Here is a 20,028-nt window from a genome sequence, read left to right on the forward strand (position 1 = left end):
CAGTCAGAGAATTCCACCACTGTCCGTGGTCAAAACATTCACATCATGAGTGAAACTAGAAATCACTCTTGAATCCCTTTTCATAAAGTTATGGCTCTGCTTTCCTGTGATTGCTTAGGCAATAATGGTAGCGCGTCTGTGAATGTGTGGCTCACCGAGTCTGGGTGCTTGGCCCCTGAAAATGCTGCTTGCAGCTTTTATTATTATTATTATTGTTGTTGTTGTTATTGTTGTTGTTTGTTACTCTATATGAGTAATAACTAATAACTATTTGTTTTTGTTTTTTTTTAAAAACATTTCAGTGCTTTGGCAATGCTATAAAAGACCTCTCAGAATTGTAATTTAAGGCCTTATTTCAATAACAGTCCTGTTTTAACGAAGGAGAATGGTACTTTCCCTGTTTCACCAACAGAGGGCGAGGTAGATCTGCTATTTGACATGAACTTTGCATCCCTTTGTGCTTGAAGCAGGACACTAGAGCTGTAGTTCACGTCCCATAGTGTTTTCTGCAATTTCTGTCCACTGTGATGGAGATATACACTGAAATGAGGCTGCAGGATTGCAGTTACTGTAGACACACATCTGTATCTCCTGGTCTTCAAAGCCTTCTTTCTTTTTCATTCATGTAATAAAAATGAAATATATATATATATATATATATATATATATATATATATGTGTGTGTGTGTGTGTGTGTGTGTGTGTGTGTGTGTTTGTATGTGTGTGTGTAACTTGTATATGAACACACACACTATCTATCTATCTATCTATATATATATATATATATATATATATATATATATATATATATATATATATATATATATATATTTAAAATCTGTTCATTTCATACCCACCATACATTTAATACCCACACAGCAACGTGATTTTTTATAAATAAATAAATAAATTGTTTGTGTGTGTGTGTATATATATATATATATATATATATACATATATATACATATCTGTGTGAGTGTGTATCTTTCTTTAGGGAAAAAAAATCGCACGAATTTCACGTGATCACAGGCTTATCAAATATGATTAAGTGAGTAATATGTGATCAGTGTGATTCATATGTGGAAAACACGTGAAGGTGCCTCTCACCATGTCGTGCTTTGAAAAGTAAACACGTGACCCCGTGTTAATAATATGTAAACACACGTGCAGCAAAACCACGTGTGAAAACGTGGCGCGTGAAAACGCCAGAAAATCTTGTAACTTGTAAAAATAAATGAAATACTGTGAGAAAACACTTAATTTAAACACACACACACACACACACACACACACGCACATGCACCAGAGAAGTAGCAGTTGTATCATGTCCTAAATCACGTGTGTAAACCTCACGTGTGTAGTTAGTAAAGACTTTTTTTTCTAAATGACAGCAACACAGCTGTTTCTACTTTACTAAAACAATTCAGCTGACTTTATCACATGGAATAATGAAGAATAGCTACCGGAAATAGAGGAATGTCTCTGGCACGTGAATTGCGGATTGTGCGCCGCTTTCCAGCGACACGCCCTCCAGTGACGCGGCGCGGTGTGGGCGGGGCCTATGCGCGCCGTCAGTAATTACAGAGAAGTGTAATGAAGTTGTCCGCTACATGTGCGATGTAGTAGTCGAGCTCGTGCCGAACTGAAGGAAGCAAGGATCTAAAGTGGGTGATGAATTTCTGCGAGGAGCGAATCGTGAGATGAATCCTGTTGGTGTGAAGAACCAGAGCTGTGCTTGGTAAGTAAGCTGCATTACTTTAATGAAGGAGTGTTGCTGAGTGTGTGTTATTAGTAGTGTTAGGAGAACTCAAGCGCGCTTACTACTAACTACTGTTGTTGTTGTTGTTGTTTATTGTATGCCAAATTCACAAACTTCTACAGCCTTTCATACTTCTGCAATAACAACAAATGCCAAAACTCCACAGAAAATAGAGCACTAAATCTTTGCTTACTTTTGTCCTTGTACCTTTAATATGAGATATTTTTAATATAATTTAAGGTACATAAACAGACCATAATTCCATTTTAATTCCAAGTAAAGCTTTACACATACATTTCATACACGTTTCTAGGTAAAAGATACACACAAAAGATGCAAAACTTATACTCTTAAGGGTACCACCCCAAACCTACAAAAAAAAAAAAAAGGTATAGATGTTTAATACTCTTATTTCTGAGTGTACAATGGGATTCACTCCAAATGCTGTGTTATTGTTTTGAAATATAAGCTTTGTGTGACTTTTTGTCTCCAACTTGTTGTCTTGAAATTAAGGTTATACCTGTAAGACACCTGTAAGATGTCTTTCCTCCCTGCTGGGGAAAAAAAAAAACAAATGGTGGTAATGGGAATTGTATTGGTTTTAATGGAAACCGTAATGGTCCCTGTGGGTCTCTACTGGTAATTTGTAGCTGATGGTTTGTAATGGTATTTGTAGTGGAAACCATTAGAATTTCTGTGATGGTTTTTTATTGTTTTGTTTTTTTCAGCAGGGCTGTAATATATGAAAAAAAAAAGTCTTCTCAACAACACTGTTGAATTTAGCCCTCCAGTGCTCTTATCATTTCAGCTGAGCATGAACACACTGTCTGAGTTTCAATGCTGTACATGTTCCTGCTGGATTGTGAAAACGATGTGCACTGAGATTGTGCCATCACATACCATTCGACTGCATGAAGGAGATAGAATATAAAAGATAGAATACAAACCCTGGTGTGAGCCTTGTTTCTCCACTCTGTATACTCACATTGTCTGGGAAAAGTGTCCACTCTGCATGCTACATGATGGAAAGCTCACTGCAGTTTTAAGTTTAAAAAAAAAAAAAGAAGAAAGAAAAAAAACAGTCACACACCACCTCGTATGCGTCATCAGGCACTGTACCCGGAGAGCATTCACACAGATTTGGCAAGGCCAGAAGTGACGGAACTGATAATGCATGTTTACTTTTAAAAGAAAAAAGTTTCTCTTACTGCTGAACTTTGGACTGGACCAGAGTTTGCACATATTGATATATATATATATTCCAAAATTCCAGCATATGCATGCTAGCATCCATAGCTTGTCTCTCTTTTCTTACTCCTTCATATACATACAAACATACAGATTTTTTTCTATGGGATTCCAGAGAGGCCTGTAGGATGAAGAACATAAACAAGCTTTTTATAGCTTTACAGTGTTTAAAACTTTCACTAAGTTTGAGCAGATGTTTAATTAGTGCATAGGAGGGAATTCCTTTACTACAGTCAGTAGGATGTGGGACAAATTCCTTGTTCATGGCCTTGGATTAATGTGGCAGGTCTGGCAACCTTTTATTTACTTTAGACTTCTTTAGACTTAGCAGTTACAACAATTATACACCCCTCCCTGTTCCCTGATCATAATAGAAAAGTGTGTTGTTGTATTGAGGCTGGAGAAACTTTCTCCTATTCTTTTGATTCACTTTCACGTACATGCACAAAGTGGCACATGCCTCTCTGCTTCATAGTTTTTATGGAAAGATTTGACGTTAACACAAATGGTCATAAAATGTAATAATTCTCCACAATGAACTCCAGATGCTGTTCTTTGAAATGCACTATAGAGAGCGCTTACCTAACAGATTCATTTGTTGTTGTTTTAATTTTACACATATTGTGTGTGTTATTCTCTCTTCTAGTTTTGACAGACAGAGGATGTGTAGATGTGCGAGTTTCCACTGCTGGTTGAAACGAGTGTAATTGGACCCAGCTGTTTCAAAAAAGACAGGCCCAGTGTTTTTGCTTTGACCTTGTCTACCTTAAATTCCCTGTGGATTCACAGTGCATGTCTGTAGTACTGTTTCACTGCCAGAGTTGTGGTTGAAAATGGAGCAGCATAGAACACATGTTGGAAAGTTCAGGACTGAGAATTTACAGAATTTACCGTGAAAGGATTTTAGTTCTCCTTTTGTGTCCACGTCTGGGATAATACCCTGCAGTTTTACCATGCGTAATGTACACTTCTGCTTGATTTTTGCCTGAATAAATCTCTAGGTTCAGTATTTCATCCTTTTTTCATGATATGAAAAAGGCCATAGTTTAAAAAAAAATCACAGTCTTAACCATAATGTTAAGTGATCTCCTTTTTTTTAATTTCTGGCTTTAAATATAGAAATCTCCCAGACTTTACTTGAAAGAAAGCAAAACTCCAGAAAAAGACTGAAATGCCTGTGGTATGCTGGACTGAGTTCAAGGTCAGTTCCTTTCTTCAGATATTGCACGCATGAAGTGCCAGCATTTCTGTAAGGTATCTTTTAATAGACTTTCCAGCCTTAACTATGCTAGCAAGAGCTAATGGTTCTGGGACTATGTTAAATTGTACTGTGGGGTCTTAATCTGATGCAGGAAATGATCATTAACCCATTAGGATGCATGAGTGACAGTGTTGCTGTTTATCTTTAGAGCTTTGTGGATTTTTGAGATAAAAAGATGCCGCCTTATGCAATACTGAGGATGAGGCTCATTCACTTGTTAAAAATGTGTTTTAACTTCTGGAAAGTGCAAACAGAATTCCTTCCATGGTGCATGGTCTGAAAATAAAAGTAAGTTCATAGGCATTGTTAGAAATGAATAGGCATATCAGTTTTGATTGGTCTGTCTTGTGTTTGTCCTTACGTGCTTCAGGCGGTGGATTAATTAGGCAGTGTGTGCATTGGGCTGTATGGTTTGTGTAGAGCTGAAGACTGAGTGGGAACTTATGTGCTGTTAAAGCTATAGAGAGTGTGTGAAAAAGTGTGGTAAGCAGTGAATGATGGCGGGTTTGTCACTTCCCCCTGAGTTAGGACAGACGGCGAGCAGCTGATCTGTTTCAGGGTTGAGCTGCCACAGGGAGAATGTGGGAAAGTGGACACTCCTCTTATATTGTGTAACTGTGTGGAGAGAGGAATTTTCTCTTTCAAAAAAAAAAAAGGGGGGGGGGGGGTGTCTGAGGTAAGAACAAGGTCACCCAGGACAAACATGCACCACACTGCTGAAATAATAAAACCACAACTGTAGTCAGGCCAACACTGGACACTGCTCTGAGTTGTCAGGACGTACAGTATTTTGTGAAGGAGATCTAGCTATGGCGCTTCTCTAGGGAGCTTTCATTGTGTGACTGGGATCCTCGGAGACCCATGGAGTACGCCACGGATCCCATGGGTCCACTTGGGATGTGGAGTTAAATGTGGCCTCGCTACAGTGGAAGAAAGGAGTCTGTTGAAGGGGCTATTTTTAGTGCAGCTCAGACGCTGCGTTTGTTTGGCTGTCGGACGTGTTTTAATTGAGGAAGTAATTGTCAGTCTCTTGCCGAGAGAGGTTCTCTAGTGTTACCGGCAATGTGTTTTTAACCCTGAAGGGGCCATCTTTGGTTACAGTAAATGTAGGTGACAATTTGGGTTTCTCTGTGAACCATCTAAAGATCAGTTACAATTATTCACTTTATTTCGATTCATTCATTTGATTCAGGCACACATTTTTAACTCTCATTATCAAACTGTGATGTCACTTCCTTCTGTCATGGATTTTCTTGAGTGACAACAAAATATTGCAACATATTCATCATGTTGGGTAACTATAATTCATTTCTCAATATATTTCAGAGATTACACTTATGTTTTCTTCACCACCATATGTCTTATCTAAAACATTTCTTTGTAGATAAAAAGCTCTCTTGGGAGTCCTTCTTTTACAAATGTGCAGACTTGGGCAACAAAGGCAGATACTTAACATTCTTCTCATGTTAGGCAGATAATTAGGATAGACTATTTTGCAAAGCTCATTCTTGCTCTTTTGGGGAGCTTTGTTGCTCCAGGAACAGCATGTCACAAAGGTAGAAGGTCTATTTAGTTCTAATTAGCCTGTTCTCAATAAACTAACCCATCATAATTAGATCTTTCTCTTATTGTCCCACTGTGGGCTCTGGCATAACTCTGTGTCTAACTTGACGTCCTCTGAGCTAATAAGTGAGAAAAGCATCTGTTTCCGTTGAACCTGCTGACAAATTGTAAAAACTGTTATTGCCCAAAGAGCAACATGCAGAAGACATGATCAGTCACTCCATCTGTCTCTGATTAGAGAACAAGTCCTTTATATCCACTGGCTTAGTTGTGGTTTTTGGAGGGGGGGTGGCAGTCGTTTCATAGGTCACTTAGTGGTTAGCATGTTTTATCAGCTGGAGGAACAAATGCTCTCTAGATGCAGTTGACTCAGAGCCAGTTGGGCAGTTACACATCTGTGTGTGCTATGTGGTGTTTTCTTATTCTTGGCTTTTAATTGCAGCAATAGGAGCGGTGGAAAAACAGAACTAATATACAGAGTAGCACTGATGTATCTACTGCTTCTTTGCTATTATTTTTAATATTTTAACAAATATTTAAGATTTTTTAACTCTTTCCGAAGCTTATTACATATAAGATATAGATATAACCCTTCCCCCTTTTTAATTGAGACTCATGGCTTTATCAAGGTGCTTCAGAGGTATGCAGGCGTACATAGGACATTTCTTCATTTGGTTTGATCCTGAGCTCGGTTTACTGTCTGCCTAGAGTGTTGCATGTTCACCTCATGTTCATGGGTTATTTCGGGTTCTCTGGTTCCATCCCACATCCCACAAGCATGCTGGTGGAGGGATTGCGACTAGGTGTGAATGAGAGTGTGTGTGTGTGTGTGTGTGTGTGTGTGTGCAGTGGACTGGTGTCCCATTCAGGCTGCATTCTCACATCTTGGCCAGTGTTCCAAAGATAGGCTCTCCATCCACCTCAAACCTGACCAGGATAAAGTGGTTACTGAAGATGAATGGATGCATGAATATTGGGATATTTCCTGTTTTCTTAAATAAGAATACTAAGTTGTTGATAGTAATAAAAAAAACCCTTTTAAAAAAAAAGTGCTCATATTAAACAATCCTTATTAGGAATGAAAAAAGTTCCACTTAGTTGTAAAAACTGCTTTTTCGAGTAGCAATAACACAACGGGTCTTTCCCTTTTTGTGCATGTTTCACAATAGCGTAAATAGACTTGGACACATTGTGACCTGCCCCCTGCATATTTATGGAGGAGTTGTCCCGGGGTCATGCCATAAACACCATTTAAAGGGACTTCAACTCCCTTTTGCACTATTTCAGACTAACTCCAATCTGACTACTGTGCACGTTACTAACATGTAGCAGCACTATTTAAATCTATTAGTGAAAGGTGAACGGTTGTAGTTGAACCGCTTAACTGAATGTGTTTGGGTTTGGTAAGGCAGTGTAGCACACACAGGGCTCCACTCAGCCTCTGAGAGATAATTGCCAAACCTCTAGTGGCTGCTGGTTTTGGTGGAGCAGGTTGTCAGCTCATAGCAGAGCTCAGTGATTACACTGAGGAACAATGCAGAACTTAATCCCTAAAGAATTTCTGCTGCTGTGATCTTTGATCTTGTTCCCGTTGGAAAGGCAGAAGCTCACTGGTATAGCAGGAGAGGAGATCACGAGCCCATTCTCCAGAATTAATTTAATTTAATCCAAGAATGGAGAACTAATTTGTGTTTTCAAGGGTTCATTATTGAGGTAGGAAATACAGCAGTCTTCCCCTACTCAGTCCCATTAAAGAACCCTTTCCATGATCATGCTGCAATGAAACAATCCATGCAGATTGCACTCAGACCCACAGATGTCCTGCTCTTGTCTTACACTGAAGTAGCAAACTGAAGTTTCTGCCTTTGACTTTCAGTTACATTCTCCTTTAGCCACTTGTCCTTTGTTTTGGAGCTTTTCATTTGAAAAAAAACTGATTAGATATGTAGATTTGACTTTAGCTGTTTACACAGTGTTATATTACATTGGGTGATTAACATTTGGAGCATGGATTCAAAATCCAAAACTTTTTGGTCTGGACCAGGGGTTACACATTTTTATTTTCAGTATTCCAGCATATGCGTACTAACGTCCATAGCTTGTCCGAAACGTTTTGTGCATTTCTATGTTGTAGATTTCAAGGTGAGATTTGGTTAATAATTAATACAGTCTTTTGGTGTTGTACATTTCTATCAATGGCCGGTATTCTCATACTCCTGTGAGTTGATCACTTTTAAATCTAGGACTGCTCTATCCATGTTATAAATGCATTTTATATAAAGTCGAGTTGGGGAAGGATTACTTGATGTTTTTTGGGCTTAGATTTTTGGCTTAAGCATTTGCTTGGTCTAAACACCACCACAAATATATTCAGTCCAGCTCTGGAAAGCCTCAGAGCTGCAGTTCTACCGGCCCACTGGCTTTCTCTGCCCACTGGCAGATATACAGTGAGGTGGCAAGTGGCTGGCACAAGCTAATACAGAACACTGATTTACTCTGTGCACTGGAATGGCAGGAATTTCCCTCTGTCGGGCCGATAACACTCCATAGCCATTTCCCTCAGAACAGAGGGCAAAAGCAGGGGGCAGATGGAATGCATGGCTCTGGGTTAACTCCATGGATCTGAATGCCTGGGCCCTGAAGTAAGGGCCATATAGAAGGACAAATCTTGTCAAAATATTTAGATTTAAGTTGCATAAAAATTTCGGTTGGAGGGAGGAAAAAAAATTGGCAGTGGTTATTATTATGTATGATGGCTGGTTATCTTGAAAATACTGTGATATGCCATGACAGAATCTGGTACTATTCGATCAGGTTTGACAAAGCCTGTTATTCTTAATGAAGAAATTTGTTTTGGAGCCTTCACATGACACCCACATTGAGCAGATAAACATGCCCACAGCTTCCAAACTCCTAGTGTTCATAACAAAATGACTGGCCAAATCACATTAAACAATATATAACAAATATAGAGCCTGATAAAAACACGTTAAATGAACAACAGTACATCTGATGTACACCTCTGACTTGCAATAGCAACATCATCATCAAATTCATATAGTTTTTTTTTCCAGTCATATTAAACTGTGAGAAGTAGGTGCCAGATAGCATCTTTAAACATAATATTAGTGTGAGTCTGAAACATAAGTTTCATGTGTGTTTTGCTTTTGCAGTGTCTGAAGCTTGAGTGACATGCCAGAGAAGTCTCATCACGATCATCATCAGGTCTCAATGGGTGAAGGTATGTTCTTGTATTTCTAATGTATTTTTGTATTTTTAAAGACCAAAAGCCAAAGACTCTGTAATTCTAATGACTCTATAAGCAGACAGCACGGTGATGCACGTGGTTGAAGGTTGCAGGCTGGTTGGCTGTCTGCACTTGCATGTAAATGTACTTCCATACGCTGAAGGAAAACAAAAAAGTTTTGAACTCTGACACAATGAGCTTTTTGGAGCTGTATATAATTACTGGATAGAATAAAGTTCGTAGCATAGCATTTTTAAAAGAAAGAGGTTTTTTTTACATGGTGATTGTCAAATAAAATGGTTGGAGAAAAAAGAACTGGTACTTTTGGTCACTAAACATGCCAAGATCTACCTGCTCCATCAGTCAAACTGCCTCCGTGAAAAAAATAGGTAATTCTTACCACTTTTACTGACCAAAAGTATCAAATTATCTAGCAAAATCTAGAAGTCTGGCTTGCTAGACTAGGCTCTTATTAATTTAACATTTGTGGTTTCGAATGCTCTGATTAATCTCCACATTCAAAAAAGCACATGCAAAGTACAACAATGTCTGAATGCCAGGGCTACAGCCAGAGTGGAATTTTTTTTTTTTTTTTTTTTTGAGTGGAAACATTAACGGACCCAGCCTTTTTACTTGTAGGATATCATCCATCAATAAGTCTTTCTTTTGGCTGGCTGGTGAATGTGCTTGGCACTGGCACTGATGTACCACTTGCTGAAGAATGCCAATATGCCACGGGCTCCATCTCCTCTCTCGTGTTTCATAATCAACAGGGGCTGAGAAGAGCCTGGGACTAGGGAGAGGAGAGTCCTGCCTAGTTTTACACAATAACTGCTTTATTCAGCACCATCTCTGATTTCACCAGCCTTTGTTATAGGATTAATAAATGACAGGTTGAGATGGTAAAAGGGAATCCTGAGCTTCAGGAAAGAAGTCGAGGACAGAATGCAGGTGGTTGCCTGTGGTTAAGATGAAGAAAACAAAAAATAGCCAGGTTTAGATCAATTCCACTGTCTTGATCAGTCTGATTATTCTGTTTTTAGCAGTTATATTAAATAGGTGGTCTTTAAAACATTAGTCCAGGTGGTCATGGTTGGTCTGTGTAGCATATAGACTAGAAAAGACAGTCTAGAAAAAACATATTTATCAGTCTAGATATGGCAAAGTAATTAAAGTGACGTTGGTCTAACAGAACTCTGCTCTGTCTGGTCTTTGTGGAATTGAACAACATATTCTGAAAGTCTCTGAAAGATTCATTTTGAAACTCCTGATAGATGGGAGTTTTCTCCAGGCCTTTCGGCACCAGTAAACTTGACTCCCAGAGCTGATGTCTTTAGCAGAATGATAAAGATCCAAAGCCTTCATGACTCTTTCACCACATTCCTGCCCCAGGACATCTTTAGGCACAGGGTCTCCTAAAATCTCCCCTATTCAGCTGTGACCAGAGAAGAATAGCATATACCCCATGCATGAATGCTGCAGTCTAGCAAAGACAAATGATAAAAGAGGGCTTTGGACAGGAATTTACTGTCTCTTTATTGCACCAGTGCACAGCCCACCCTTCTCTCATTTTTTTCTCACTTATTTTTCTGCATCACAATAGCTTGCATTTCCAAAACCTTTACAGTGGATTAGTCTGATTAGCTTTTGACTTTCTGTTGGTCCATTGCACTTTTGTAAGGAACTGCTAGTTTGTCCACAGCAAAAGAGCTATTGATAACCCTGGGGGTGGTTAGTGTGAGAGGGAAGGCACTTATTGTGAACATTAGCTTAATGAGGCATTCCATGTAGTCATGGAGATTTCCTTCAACTATCCCTTTTTAAGTGAGGGAGAGTGGCCTCGACCAAGTTGTGGAGATGTGTTTAAAACGTTTTCATTTTAGCCTCACCCCTCAACAGAACATGTGTCCATTCAGCTGCATTCCTACATCTCGCTTTGCACCGTGTGTCACGCAGGCTGAGGATCTAATGTGGATTTTCAGCCTCACTGGTAGAGTTTGCAATGAGCTTACACCTCTACATCCTCTCCACCCAACAGATGGCCTATGTTGTTTGAAGGAAATAGAGATTTGAATAGAGGTACTTCAGAAGGGGGCAGGAAGGTCTATGTAATACCATTGGGGTTAATTGGCTCTATAGGCTCCTGCTGTTCTTATGGAAAGTTAGGCTGATTGTGCTGGGATTCTGCATTGAACCTTTTGAAGGAATCTACCATGTTTTGGGGAAAGGTTTTTTTTTTTTTTTTTAAGGAATTAAGCTATGGCAACCCTTTTGATATGTGGACTGTTCGATGGTTTAGGGTTACGCTCATGTTGTTAGAAAATACCTTTCTCTAATGGAATCTCTGTTTTGTACTTCGAGGTGATCATTAGCTGGTTATCTCCAGCAGAATTTGATTGAACTGCCAGGAAGATGTAGATTTTAATTATCGTTCAGGCAGACTACAGTTTTTCTGTGATGTTTTGAGAAGTTGAATATTCCTTGGCTTTTGTCAACAATTTTCCTTCTGTTGCTATCTGGGTATTTGGCTCTGTTCCTCCCTGAGCCCTGCAATCTTTTCAAATTATAAGGCAGAAGTGGATACGCAAACACTAAGTGGTTTTAAATTGTGGGGTTTGCGTGAAGAAGAAGATAACAGTGAGATATGATGTTTCGGTTCTGTAGTGTAATGTAGATGCTTGAAATGAATGCTGTGTCAAAGTTAGAGCTAGTGTTGGTGGCATGTGATGGTCTGTGAACTCTGTGTATTTAAAAAGATTGAGATACAGTTGTGGTCTTGGGACATCTGGCAAGCACATGGGATGGAATGTCCAAACTAGTTTCTTTCACTTGTACGCACATGTTACATGAGTCTGTGATAATTGCTCTTTGATGGACCGATGTCCTTTTTATCTGGAATGTTTGCCTAATTTATGTGCTTAGTCCCAGCTGTCCTTAGTCGTAGACACATTTGTTTGCTAAATTATGACTATTTGGTAAAATCCCTCTTCATGATCTAACCAAGCAAAATCAGCTCCTGTCTAGAAGTGAGACTGTGAGTAAGGCTGAATTGTGCTGAAATTTCAAAGTGGTATACAGTGACAAGTATGTCTTGTTGACCCTGACTTGTTCTTTGTCTCAAAAAATTTGTTTTGTCTCTCTCATCCTGAGCATCTCTCAGGGAAAAACTATTTTTGCTCCCTGCTTCCAGTAGCACGGTCTTTTGCTGCCACCTGAAGAGGGGCATTGTTTTCAAGAAGCACCCGTGCTTTGTACTTGATCATGTCAAGAACTTTTGAGTATCTGGGTTTTAATTCCCGGCGTGTATTTGAGAGTGCTGATTTTGTAGGCAGAATGTAAATTGAGATGTGATTAAAGTGCCCTGAAATTTGGTGCCCTGAAAATTGGTGTTTCAGAGCTTTTTGTACCAGTTCCTTATTTTTTATGGACACCAAGATGATAGTATATCTAGAAAAAAAAAATACAAAAAAACTTATGATGATTCATCTTGTACTAGTCTTGCGCTCATCCAGTTGTATGCTCTTTAGAACACATATGTCCCTCCTCCTGGTGGGTCTTACTCTACAGTATAAGCCCATTATCAGCAAACATGCTTTGTCCATTTTTCGTCTTCCCACACACTAGCTAACTATACCTTAGTTGAGAAAAAAAAAAAGTTGTTTATTTAAATGTTTATTCACAGGCACTTTTTACCTAAGGCCATTCAATGCCTGACCATCAAGCTACCTCAGACTGACCAAGAGCATGATTTCAATCGTTATACACCATTGGGGCGTCTCCATCAGTAGGATTGATATCGGTTTATCTACCATTCAGGTGCCTCCCAGTGATGACATTGCAACAGCGTAAAAAACATGGCATCTTGTTGTCTACAGTATCGCCCACACTATGAGCAAAGACAGTGGTGAGAAATCCTACACAGAAGAAGAGTCTTTCATTAAAACTGTTTGCTGTTCCCTGTATTTACCTAGATACTAAGCTATTGTCAAGTTTGTTTAAATTTAGTGGAGGTGTGGTGCATCGCCAACGCTATTGGCTCTTGTGTAGATATTTCACTCACTTCAACACCCCTCTTCACTCTGACTGTAAATATGGAAATATGCCCATGTACGGAATCAAATAAAGCAATTTCCGGGGACTTCAGGTCTATGTCTATGTGGGCAGTTGCTCTGGATAAGGACGTCTGCCAAATCCCATAAATGTAAATGTCTAAGCTATTGAAGCATTGTGTGCTGTCTGTTGGCTTCTGTACAAAATAGAGACTCAAAATACTATTACTACTAAATTGACAGCTAAACTGTTATCCTTATGAAGCTGCCTGAAAATGTGTTTGTGTATAATGTCTGCTTGCACAACTGGTCTGCTCCATCCAATCAACATTCTTACTTTTTGAAAACTTAAGAAGCCCATAATGTTTTTTGTTTTTTTTAAAGAAAGTATCTTATATAACCTGTTTTTACTCTCCTATGTGTACTGCAATACTTTACTTTTATTTATTTGCAAGTTTTGTGCTTACCCTGCATCTTTTCCGCCTTTCCTTCTTGTATGAAAGTTTATGGTGGAATTAGAAGAAGTATCAATATTTTGAGACCCACGCTTATGGAAAGCAAATGATGCAAAAGATTCCATGGAGAACATTATGAAAACCAACTGTACCCTCACAGAGCCATCACTCGCCTCTGTGCCCTCACTGTCTGTTTTCTGCTAGGAAGAGATTTGCATGAGGCCAATGCCCTTGCCTCAAATTTCCCTGTAAGTGCATGTTAACACTGCCTTTGGTTCCTGGTTCCTGCAGAAAAGATCATGTGGAAGAGCATCTTTGTACGTTTTGCATTTTCCACAAGCTGAGGTTGGGGAAATATATTTCTGTTACTACACTATTTTGCTATTTTGAGTGAAATTTCCAGCAGTCTAATCGAAGGTAAGGTTAGTTTTTCGACTAATGTTTAATGATATGTATTAATGGGCAGTGTGTATAGGATAGGAGTCTAAAGTTTGATGAGGGTGAATCACATTATAGGGGCTGTTTTAATGGTGTGCTAAAGGAGTGTCTTGATAGAGGAGACAATGCCACTCCCCAAGACTATCAGCTCGCATTAGTCAGATTATAGCTCATGCCCTGAAGTTTGGGAGTTGACTGGTAACTTTAAAAAAGGAAACTTTTTTTTACTTTAAAATCTTTTGTCCATCGTGTGTCTGCAGTTTGGAATTTCTCACCTGTAATAGTTAATACCTGGGTTAAACAGATAGATGTTTTCCACTCACCTCACTCTCTAGGTATGTTAATGTCTTTTACTTCTGTGCTACTATGTTTTTGGCATGCATGTCTATACATATTGTTATAGACTGGACCTAAATGCAAAACTGTATGTGCATGTTGTATGTGCACTATTTACTATTTCCTGATCAGTAACACATTTGGACATTGTACATTATGGCAGCACCCTAAGAGGTTTAGGATTTAGTCCAACCTTATCTATTGCTCTATGTTTTTGACCTCTACTTAGGATGTTTTCGTGTTTGTCCTCTGTGAAGGCTCCATGGTAACTGCTTTGACTGTGTGGAAAATTTGGGCGAGACGAACAAAACCAGCTTTCAGGTCTAGATGAAATTTGCATGGCATGCTCTTACAGTAAGATTGAAGCATGTTCATAGCTAAATGGGCAGGATACATCCTGGAGCATGCCATAGAATTTGAAATTCATGAGTTGTCTCTTTGTTCCTGATCAAATGTGGTTATGTTTAGATGTAAACACAGTGGATTTAAAAAAAAAAAAAAGAAAGAAAGAAAGAAAGAAGTGCTGCTACTTTATAGTAAATTATTTATGCTTTCTATTATGTGCAGAAGAACAGACAGCAGTGGGGAAGTAGTTGCATCTTTTGTAGATTTAACTAATAGAAAGAAATAAGAGAGAGATGTCATTAAACTGTGGATCACATTCTTGGGGTGTGTGTGAGAGCTACTGCAATTGCCATCACTTAATTCTTCTTAAACTTAGTTTATACTGAAATGACAACCTTGCTGGTGGAAAAAAAAAAGCCTTTATATTAATTAGTGATGGCATGATTTCACTTTTTCTTTTCCAATACTAAAACCTAGAGTATACGTTGATACTGATCTGACATTTGTTAATAACTAATAAGCTCTAAAATGAGGGATTTTTTTTTTAATTGAAGTGCTTCATATAAGATGGACAGCAGAAATGACTGTACTTAAAATGCTCAAACTCTACTACTACAGAGAGCACAGCCATCAACATGCCTTGCACAAAACCACAGCTTTTTTATTTAAAAAAAACATATCACAGTGCAATTTGTATGCAAAATTAGACAGTTTGTAATACATAAACTGTAATTCCTGTATAATGCTGCTATATAGCTAATTAAGTTGTTACGGTAACTTGGATGACTACTCGTAGTATCACGTGACCTACTTTATGTAGTTTTACTTTTCATTGTGTTGTGCTGCAACATTATGAACTATTTCAGTCTAGCTTTGTCACAGCTAGATTTGTTGTTTTCCTGTGATATCTGATCCGACGTTTTCTGCTGATATAAAATGGCTTGATACTGACATTGGATGTCGGATTTGTGTTACTAGTATTAACAGTTTTTAACCATCAAGTTAGTCAAGTGGTCTCAGGAAATATTTTGAAGACTGAGTGGTATAAAAAAGTGATTTGAAAAATAAGATGGAAATACAATAATAAACCATCATGAAATTAGGGAGCACTTTTTTATTGCATGAAACTTCAAGTTAGCTGAAATAACTCAATACGGGGGGTGTTTATATATGAGCTTAAGCACACTTTAAACTTTCAAAATACTACACTGGCCTTAACTTGAGTTAATAATTAATGAGATGTTGGGTTTTTTTTGTGATGATAATGCCATTTCTTCCATTCTTCCTGAGGAAAGACGTGGTAAGGAATCAAATTTCACGTTACAGTGAAACGAGGATAAAATGAGATAATTACGCAAAGAAGTTTGATGGTTGCGATTAAAGGATTAAATTCCTGAAACGCATAGACCTTTCAGTGACGTAAATATGAAAGGCACAGTGCTTCCCTTAACCTGAAATCACCTTTCTCAGCTATCAGTGGACATTGTGTAATTAAATGTATCCCTTCTGGCTGAAATAAAACAAGTCACTTTGAGTCATTTCTCTGACAATATCTGTTTCCTGCTCGTCTTAGTAAACATCAGCTTTGCTTGTCTGTGCATGTCTCAGTCTGATGTCTGGAAAGAATTGCTCACTGTTCTTCATTCCTGCTTTGACCTGCTGTTCTTTTTGCCCTTGTCTCTGCATTAAGTGATGTTCATGTGAGGGGGGAAACTTGAGTTTCTGAAAAGTGTCCTTGCTGTGAAAGAATGTAAATTGGTCCTCTGTCAGGTGTGAGGAATTTTGTTGTTGGCCACAGATGGAATGCGGCCACCTGCCAAGAAGGCCATTTTCAAAACACGTTGGCTAATGATTTGCTACTTCTCAGCAGTATTGTGTTTTTGTAACATACTTTCCAGTTTGGCTAAAATATACTTAAATATATGCAGACAGCATGTGTCAATTTCACTTTCTTTAGTTTAAGTTCAATGCAGAATATGCATAGCAAGTTTGGAGAAGAATCCACCAAATAGAGTAAAATATCATATAAAGACTGTTATCCATGATTAGTAGGGTTGTAAAGAAAAAAACGATTCAAATCGTGTGCTTGCGTGTGTGTGTGTGTGTGTGTGTGTGTGTGCGCGTGTGGAAAAAGAAAGCAAGAGACATCCCATTTGCCACCCAACATCTCAAAAGATGAATACGAGACGATAGATCAGAACTTCAGCTTTCATTTCCTGATATTTACATCTAGATGTGTTAAACAACTTAGAACATGGCACATTTTGTTTGAAACAACCCACTTTATAGGTGATCAAAAATATTGGAAAGTGTCTGACAGGTGTTTCTTGTTGCCCAGGTGTGCCCTGTTAGATTAATTGTTTAAACAATTAACAGTGCTGAATATCTACTCTTGGTTTGAGCCCTGGGGTTCACCTGTGAAGACTCATTTGTTGTTAAAAAGGATAAACCAACATAAAGACCAGAGCGCTGTCTATGAGAAAAATAGAAAAGCAAGCCATTTTGAAGCTGAGAAAATTGATCAGAGCCATCCCACAAGCATTGGGCATTGCCAATACAACAATCTGGAATGTTCAGCAAAATTTTAACCTCAAGATTGACCTCTACCAAAATGATGGAAATGCCAAAGTGTGGCGAAAGAAAGGATCGGCTCTTGATCCCACACATACATGCTCATCGGTCAAGCAAGGTGGAGGAAGTGTCATGGCTTGGGCTTGCATGGCTGATTTTGAAATGGGTTCACTAATCTTTATTAATGATGTAACTCGGGGTAGCAGCAGAATGAATTCAGGAGTCTACAGAAACATTCTGTCTGCCAATGCATCCAATGCAATTGGGAGGAACTTTATCACGCAGCAAGACAATGACCCAAAACGCACTGCCATCACAACAAAGGACTTCATCGGGGGTAAAAAGTGGAAGGATTTAGACTGGCCAAGTCAATCACCAGACCAGTTGAGCATGCATTTCACCTCCTGAAGAGGAGACTGATGGGAGAAACCCCCAGAAAAAAAAAAAACAATTGAAAGAAGCTGTGGTACAAGCTTGAATTCACATAAGAATAATGCAACAGTTTGGTTAGAATAAGAATAAACAACAGTTTGGTGATGTCAGTGGGTAGCTGACTTGATGCAGTTATTGCAAGCAAGGGATATGCAGCCAAGTATTAAGTGTTTTGTACTTAAGACTATCTATTCCAATACTTTTGCTCACCTAAAAACTGGGTGGTCTGCCACCAAATGTGTCATTTTTGAAGTTGTTTAACACATCTAGATAATATTAGGAACTCAAAGCTGAAATTCTGATCTTTCGTCTCATATTTTGATCTCAAACCTAAGTGTCTTCAGTATATAACAAAAACAAAAGAATTGGCCTTGCTGTTCCAATAATTTCGGAGGGTACTGTATATCATATTGTCTGAAATGGGGAGTTTCACACCACTAATAATTAAGATTAGACAGTTTAAACAGTATGTTATTATCTATCACTATCACTATTTCTTGAGTCTTTGCTTGTTAGATTAAAAACTTCGTTCCTGTTCTGCCACAAGTTTTTTCCCCCATTAGTTATTGTTTAACTAGTGACTGGTGTTATACTCTCAGACAGCTTTATCTACTCTGATGTGTGTTTGCTGGGTCAAACTACACACCTGAGCCTCACTGTCCTGTATGGAGCAAATGAAACTGAGCAGCTGTATCGATTGGCTGTGGGGAGCACAGCATGTTCAAAGTGAAACAAGAAACTTTATGGAAGGTCCTTCCTCATGTCCTGATGATATGTCTGATATGTATTTGATACGTTTTTAGGATTATGTAGAGCAGAATTGGGTAAATTGCTTGATTTGTTGACTAAAATGAGAAGCTTGAGTGGTTATGTTGCTCGTGCTGTTGAAAGGGTTGTGTACCTAATGGAAGTTTTTTTTTTTTTTTTTTTTTTTTTTTTTTTAATTTTATGGAGCATAATAAGGCTTGACATGTCAGAACACTTTGGAAAAGGCTCTACAGGAATATTTGTATTGTTTTGTTTCTTTACTTCTTAAAGGGCCTGCCCAGACCACACCTCAGGTTTAACTATCTTGCAGTGTAACATCGTGCCACAGAAATGCATAGGCAAAGAGTGTGGGGGTGTGTGTGTGTGTGTGTGTGTGTGTGTGTGTGAGTGATTCAGCCTTTTCTCACCACAGTGCTAACGAGTGTTCCTGCCTCACCCTAACCAGCACTCAGAACATTGCTAAATACAGGAAGGAAATTAAAAGTTGAACCTGTTTGCATCAAGCGGAAAGTCACACAGCTGTTGCCAAAAGAATGCTGTCCTAACACCATTTTGAAATGAAAATACAGGATTATTTGTGAGGATTTGTATGGGGTATATTTCTATAGAGCTACTGCTTTTGGCAGCTTCCTGACACTGAGCTCACACCTGAGTCATAGAGTCTGAGAGTGGAAGGCAGGAGTTTGTCCTCCTGTGATCGTGCAGAGGCTTGAGTCAGCCTGCTAACCTGTGCACTGGTAAACAGACTAGTTGTACTGTAACGTCATACTGATGTCATCTCTGTGCAAGTCTGCACAATGCTGCTTGGGTGACTAGAAGAGAATGTAATGTCGTGTGTTTCTTTGGTATCGGAAGTATTTCCTTTACCCACTATATTTCTGCCATGCCACACCCTTTGAATGTGAGATTTTGACATGACACTGATTCTTTTTGGTTTGGTTATACTATTTTTTTTTCATTTTCTTAAATGCATAGCCTGGACCAGCCACAGGTCCAGTCTCAAGGTCTCAGCATACTTCAAGTGCAGCCTACGTTTGGCTGACTTCTACGAGCAGCAGTCTACTTCTTGTTGTCATGGAAATTGTCATGAAAATTTAATAGCATGTTTATGCAATGGCCAATACAAAACTGCAGCAAGTACAAGCTGTAAGCTTTGCACAATCCTCGTAGACGTCATCTCCACATTAAGTATGCTGAGGCCTTGACGAAGGGTGAATGAAAAAAGAAATTAGGCAGAGATCATGTGATGGGTTTCCAGGTTTTCCATGCACGTTAACACCAAGTAGATGATCTCACTGTTTATTATGGGCTTGAGCACTGGTTTACAATCTATACAAACATGACCCTGAAATCCCAACAATCCACTCTTTCCCAAGGCCTTTTCCTCCTTTTCCTCCCACTCAGGTTCAACTGGCATCAGTCCATACTTGGAGAGGAAAAAGGAAATTAGGCCTTGTCAGTAATCATCACTGAAAACCACTCCACTCTGAAGTGTCATGGGTTATTTGGCTAATGGGGTTAGTTACTGTAGGGAAAAATTGCTGTTGGAAAGGTTG

At 38.8% G+C, this 20,028-nt stretch overlaps 1 protein-coding gene across 1 annotated transcript in view; it reads left to right on the plus strand.

Moving 5' to 3' along the window:
* Positions 1-1,579: 1,579 nt before the first annotated feature.
* LOC113538714 (pleckstrin homology domain-containing family G member 3) overlaps positions 1,580-20,028 on the plus strand; it is a 42,314-nt gene continuing 23,865 nt past the window's right edge. The window contains exons 1-2 of the mRNA XM_034307796.2: positions 1,580-1,738; positions 9,005-9,072. Coding sequence (XP_034163687.1) covers positions 9,024-9,072 — 49 coding nt within the window. The 5' untranslated portion in view covers positions 1,580-1,738; positions 9,005-9,023. The remainder of the gene's footprint in view (positions 1,739-9,004; positions 9,073-20,028) is intronic.

Source organism: Pangasianodon hypophthalmus, chromosome 10, assembly GCF_027358585.1.
Source record: "Pangasianodon hypophthalmus isolate fPanHyp1 chromosome 10, fPanHyp1.pri, whole genome shotgun sequence".
NCBI lineage: Eukaryota > Metazoa > Chordata > Actinopteri > Siluriformes > Pangasiidae > Pangasianodon > Pangasianodon hypophthalmus.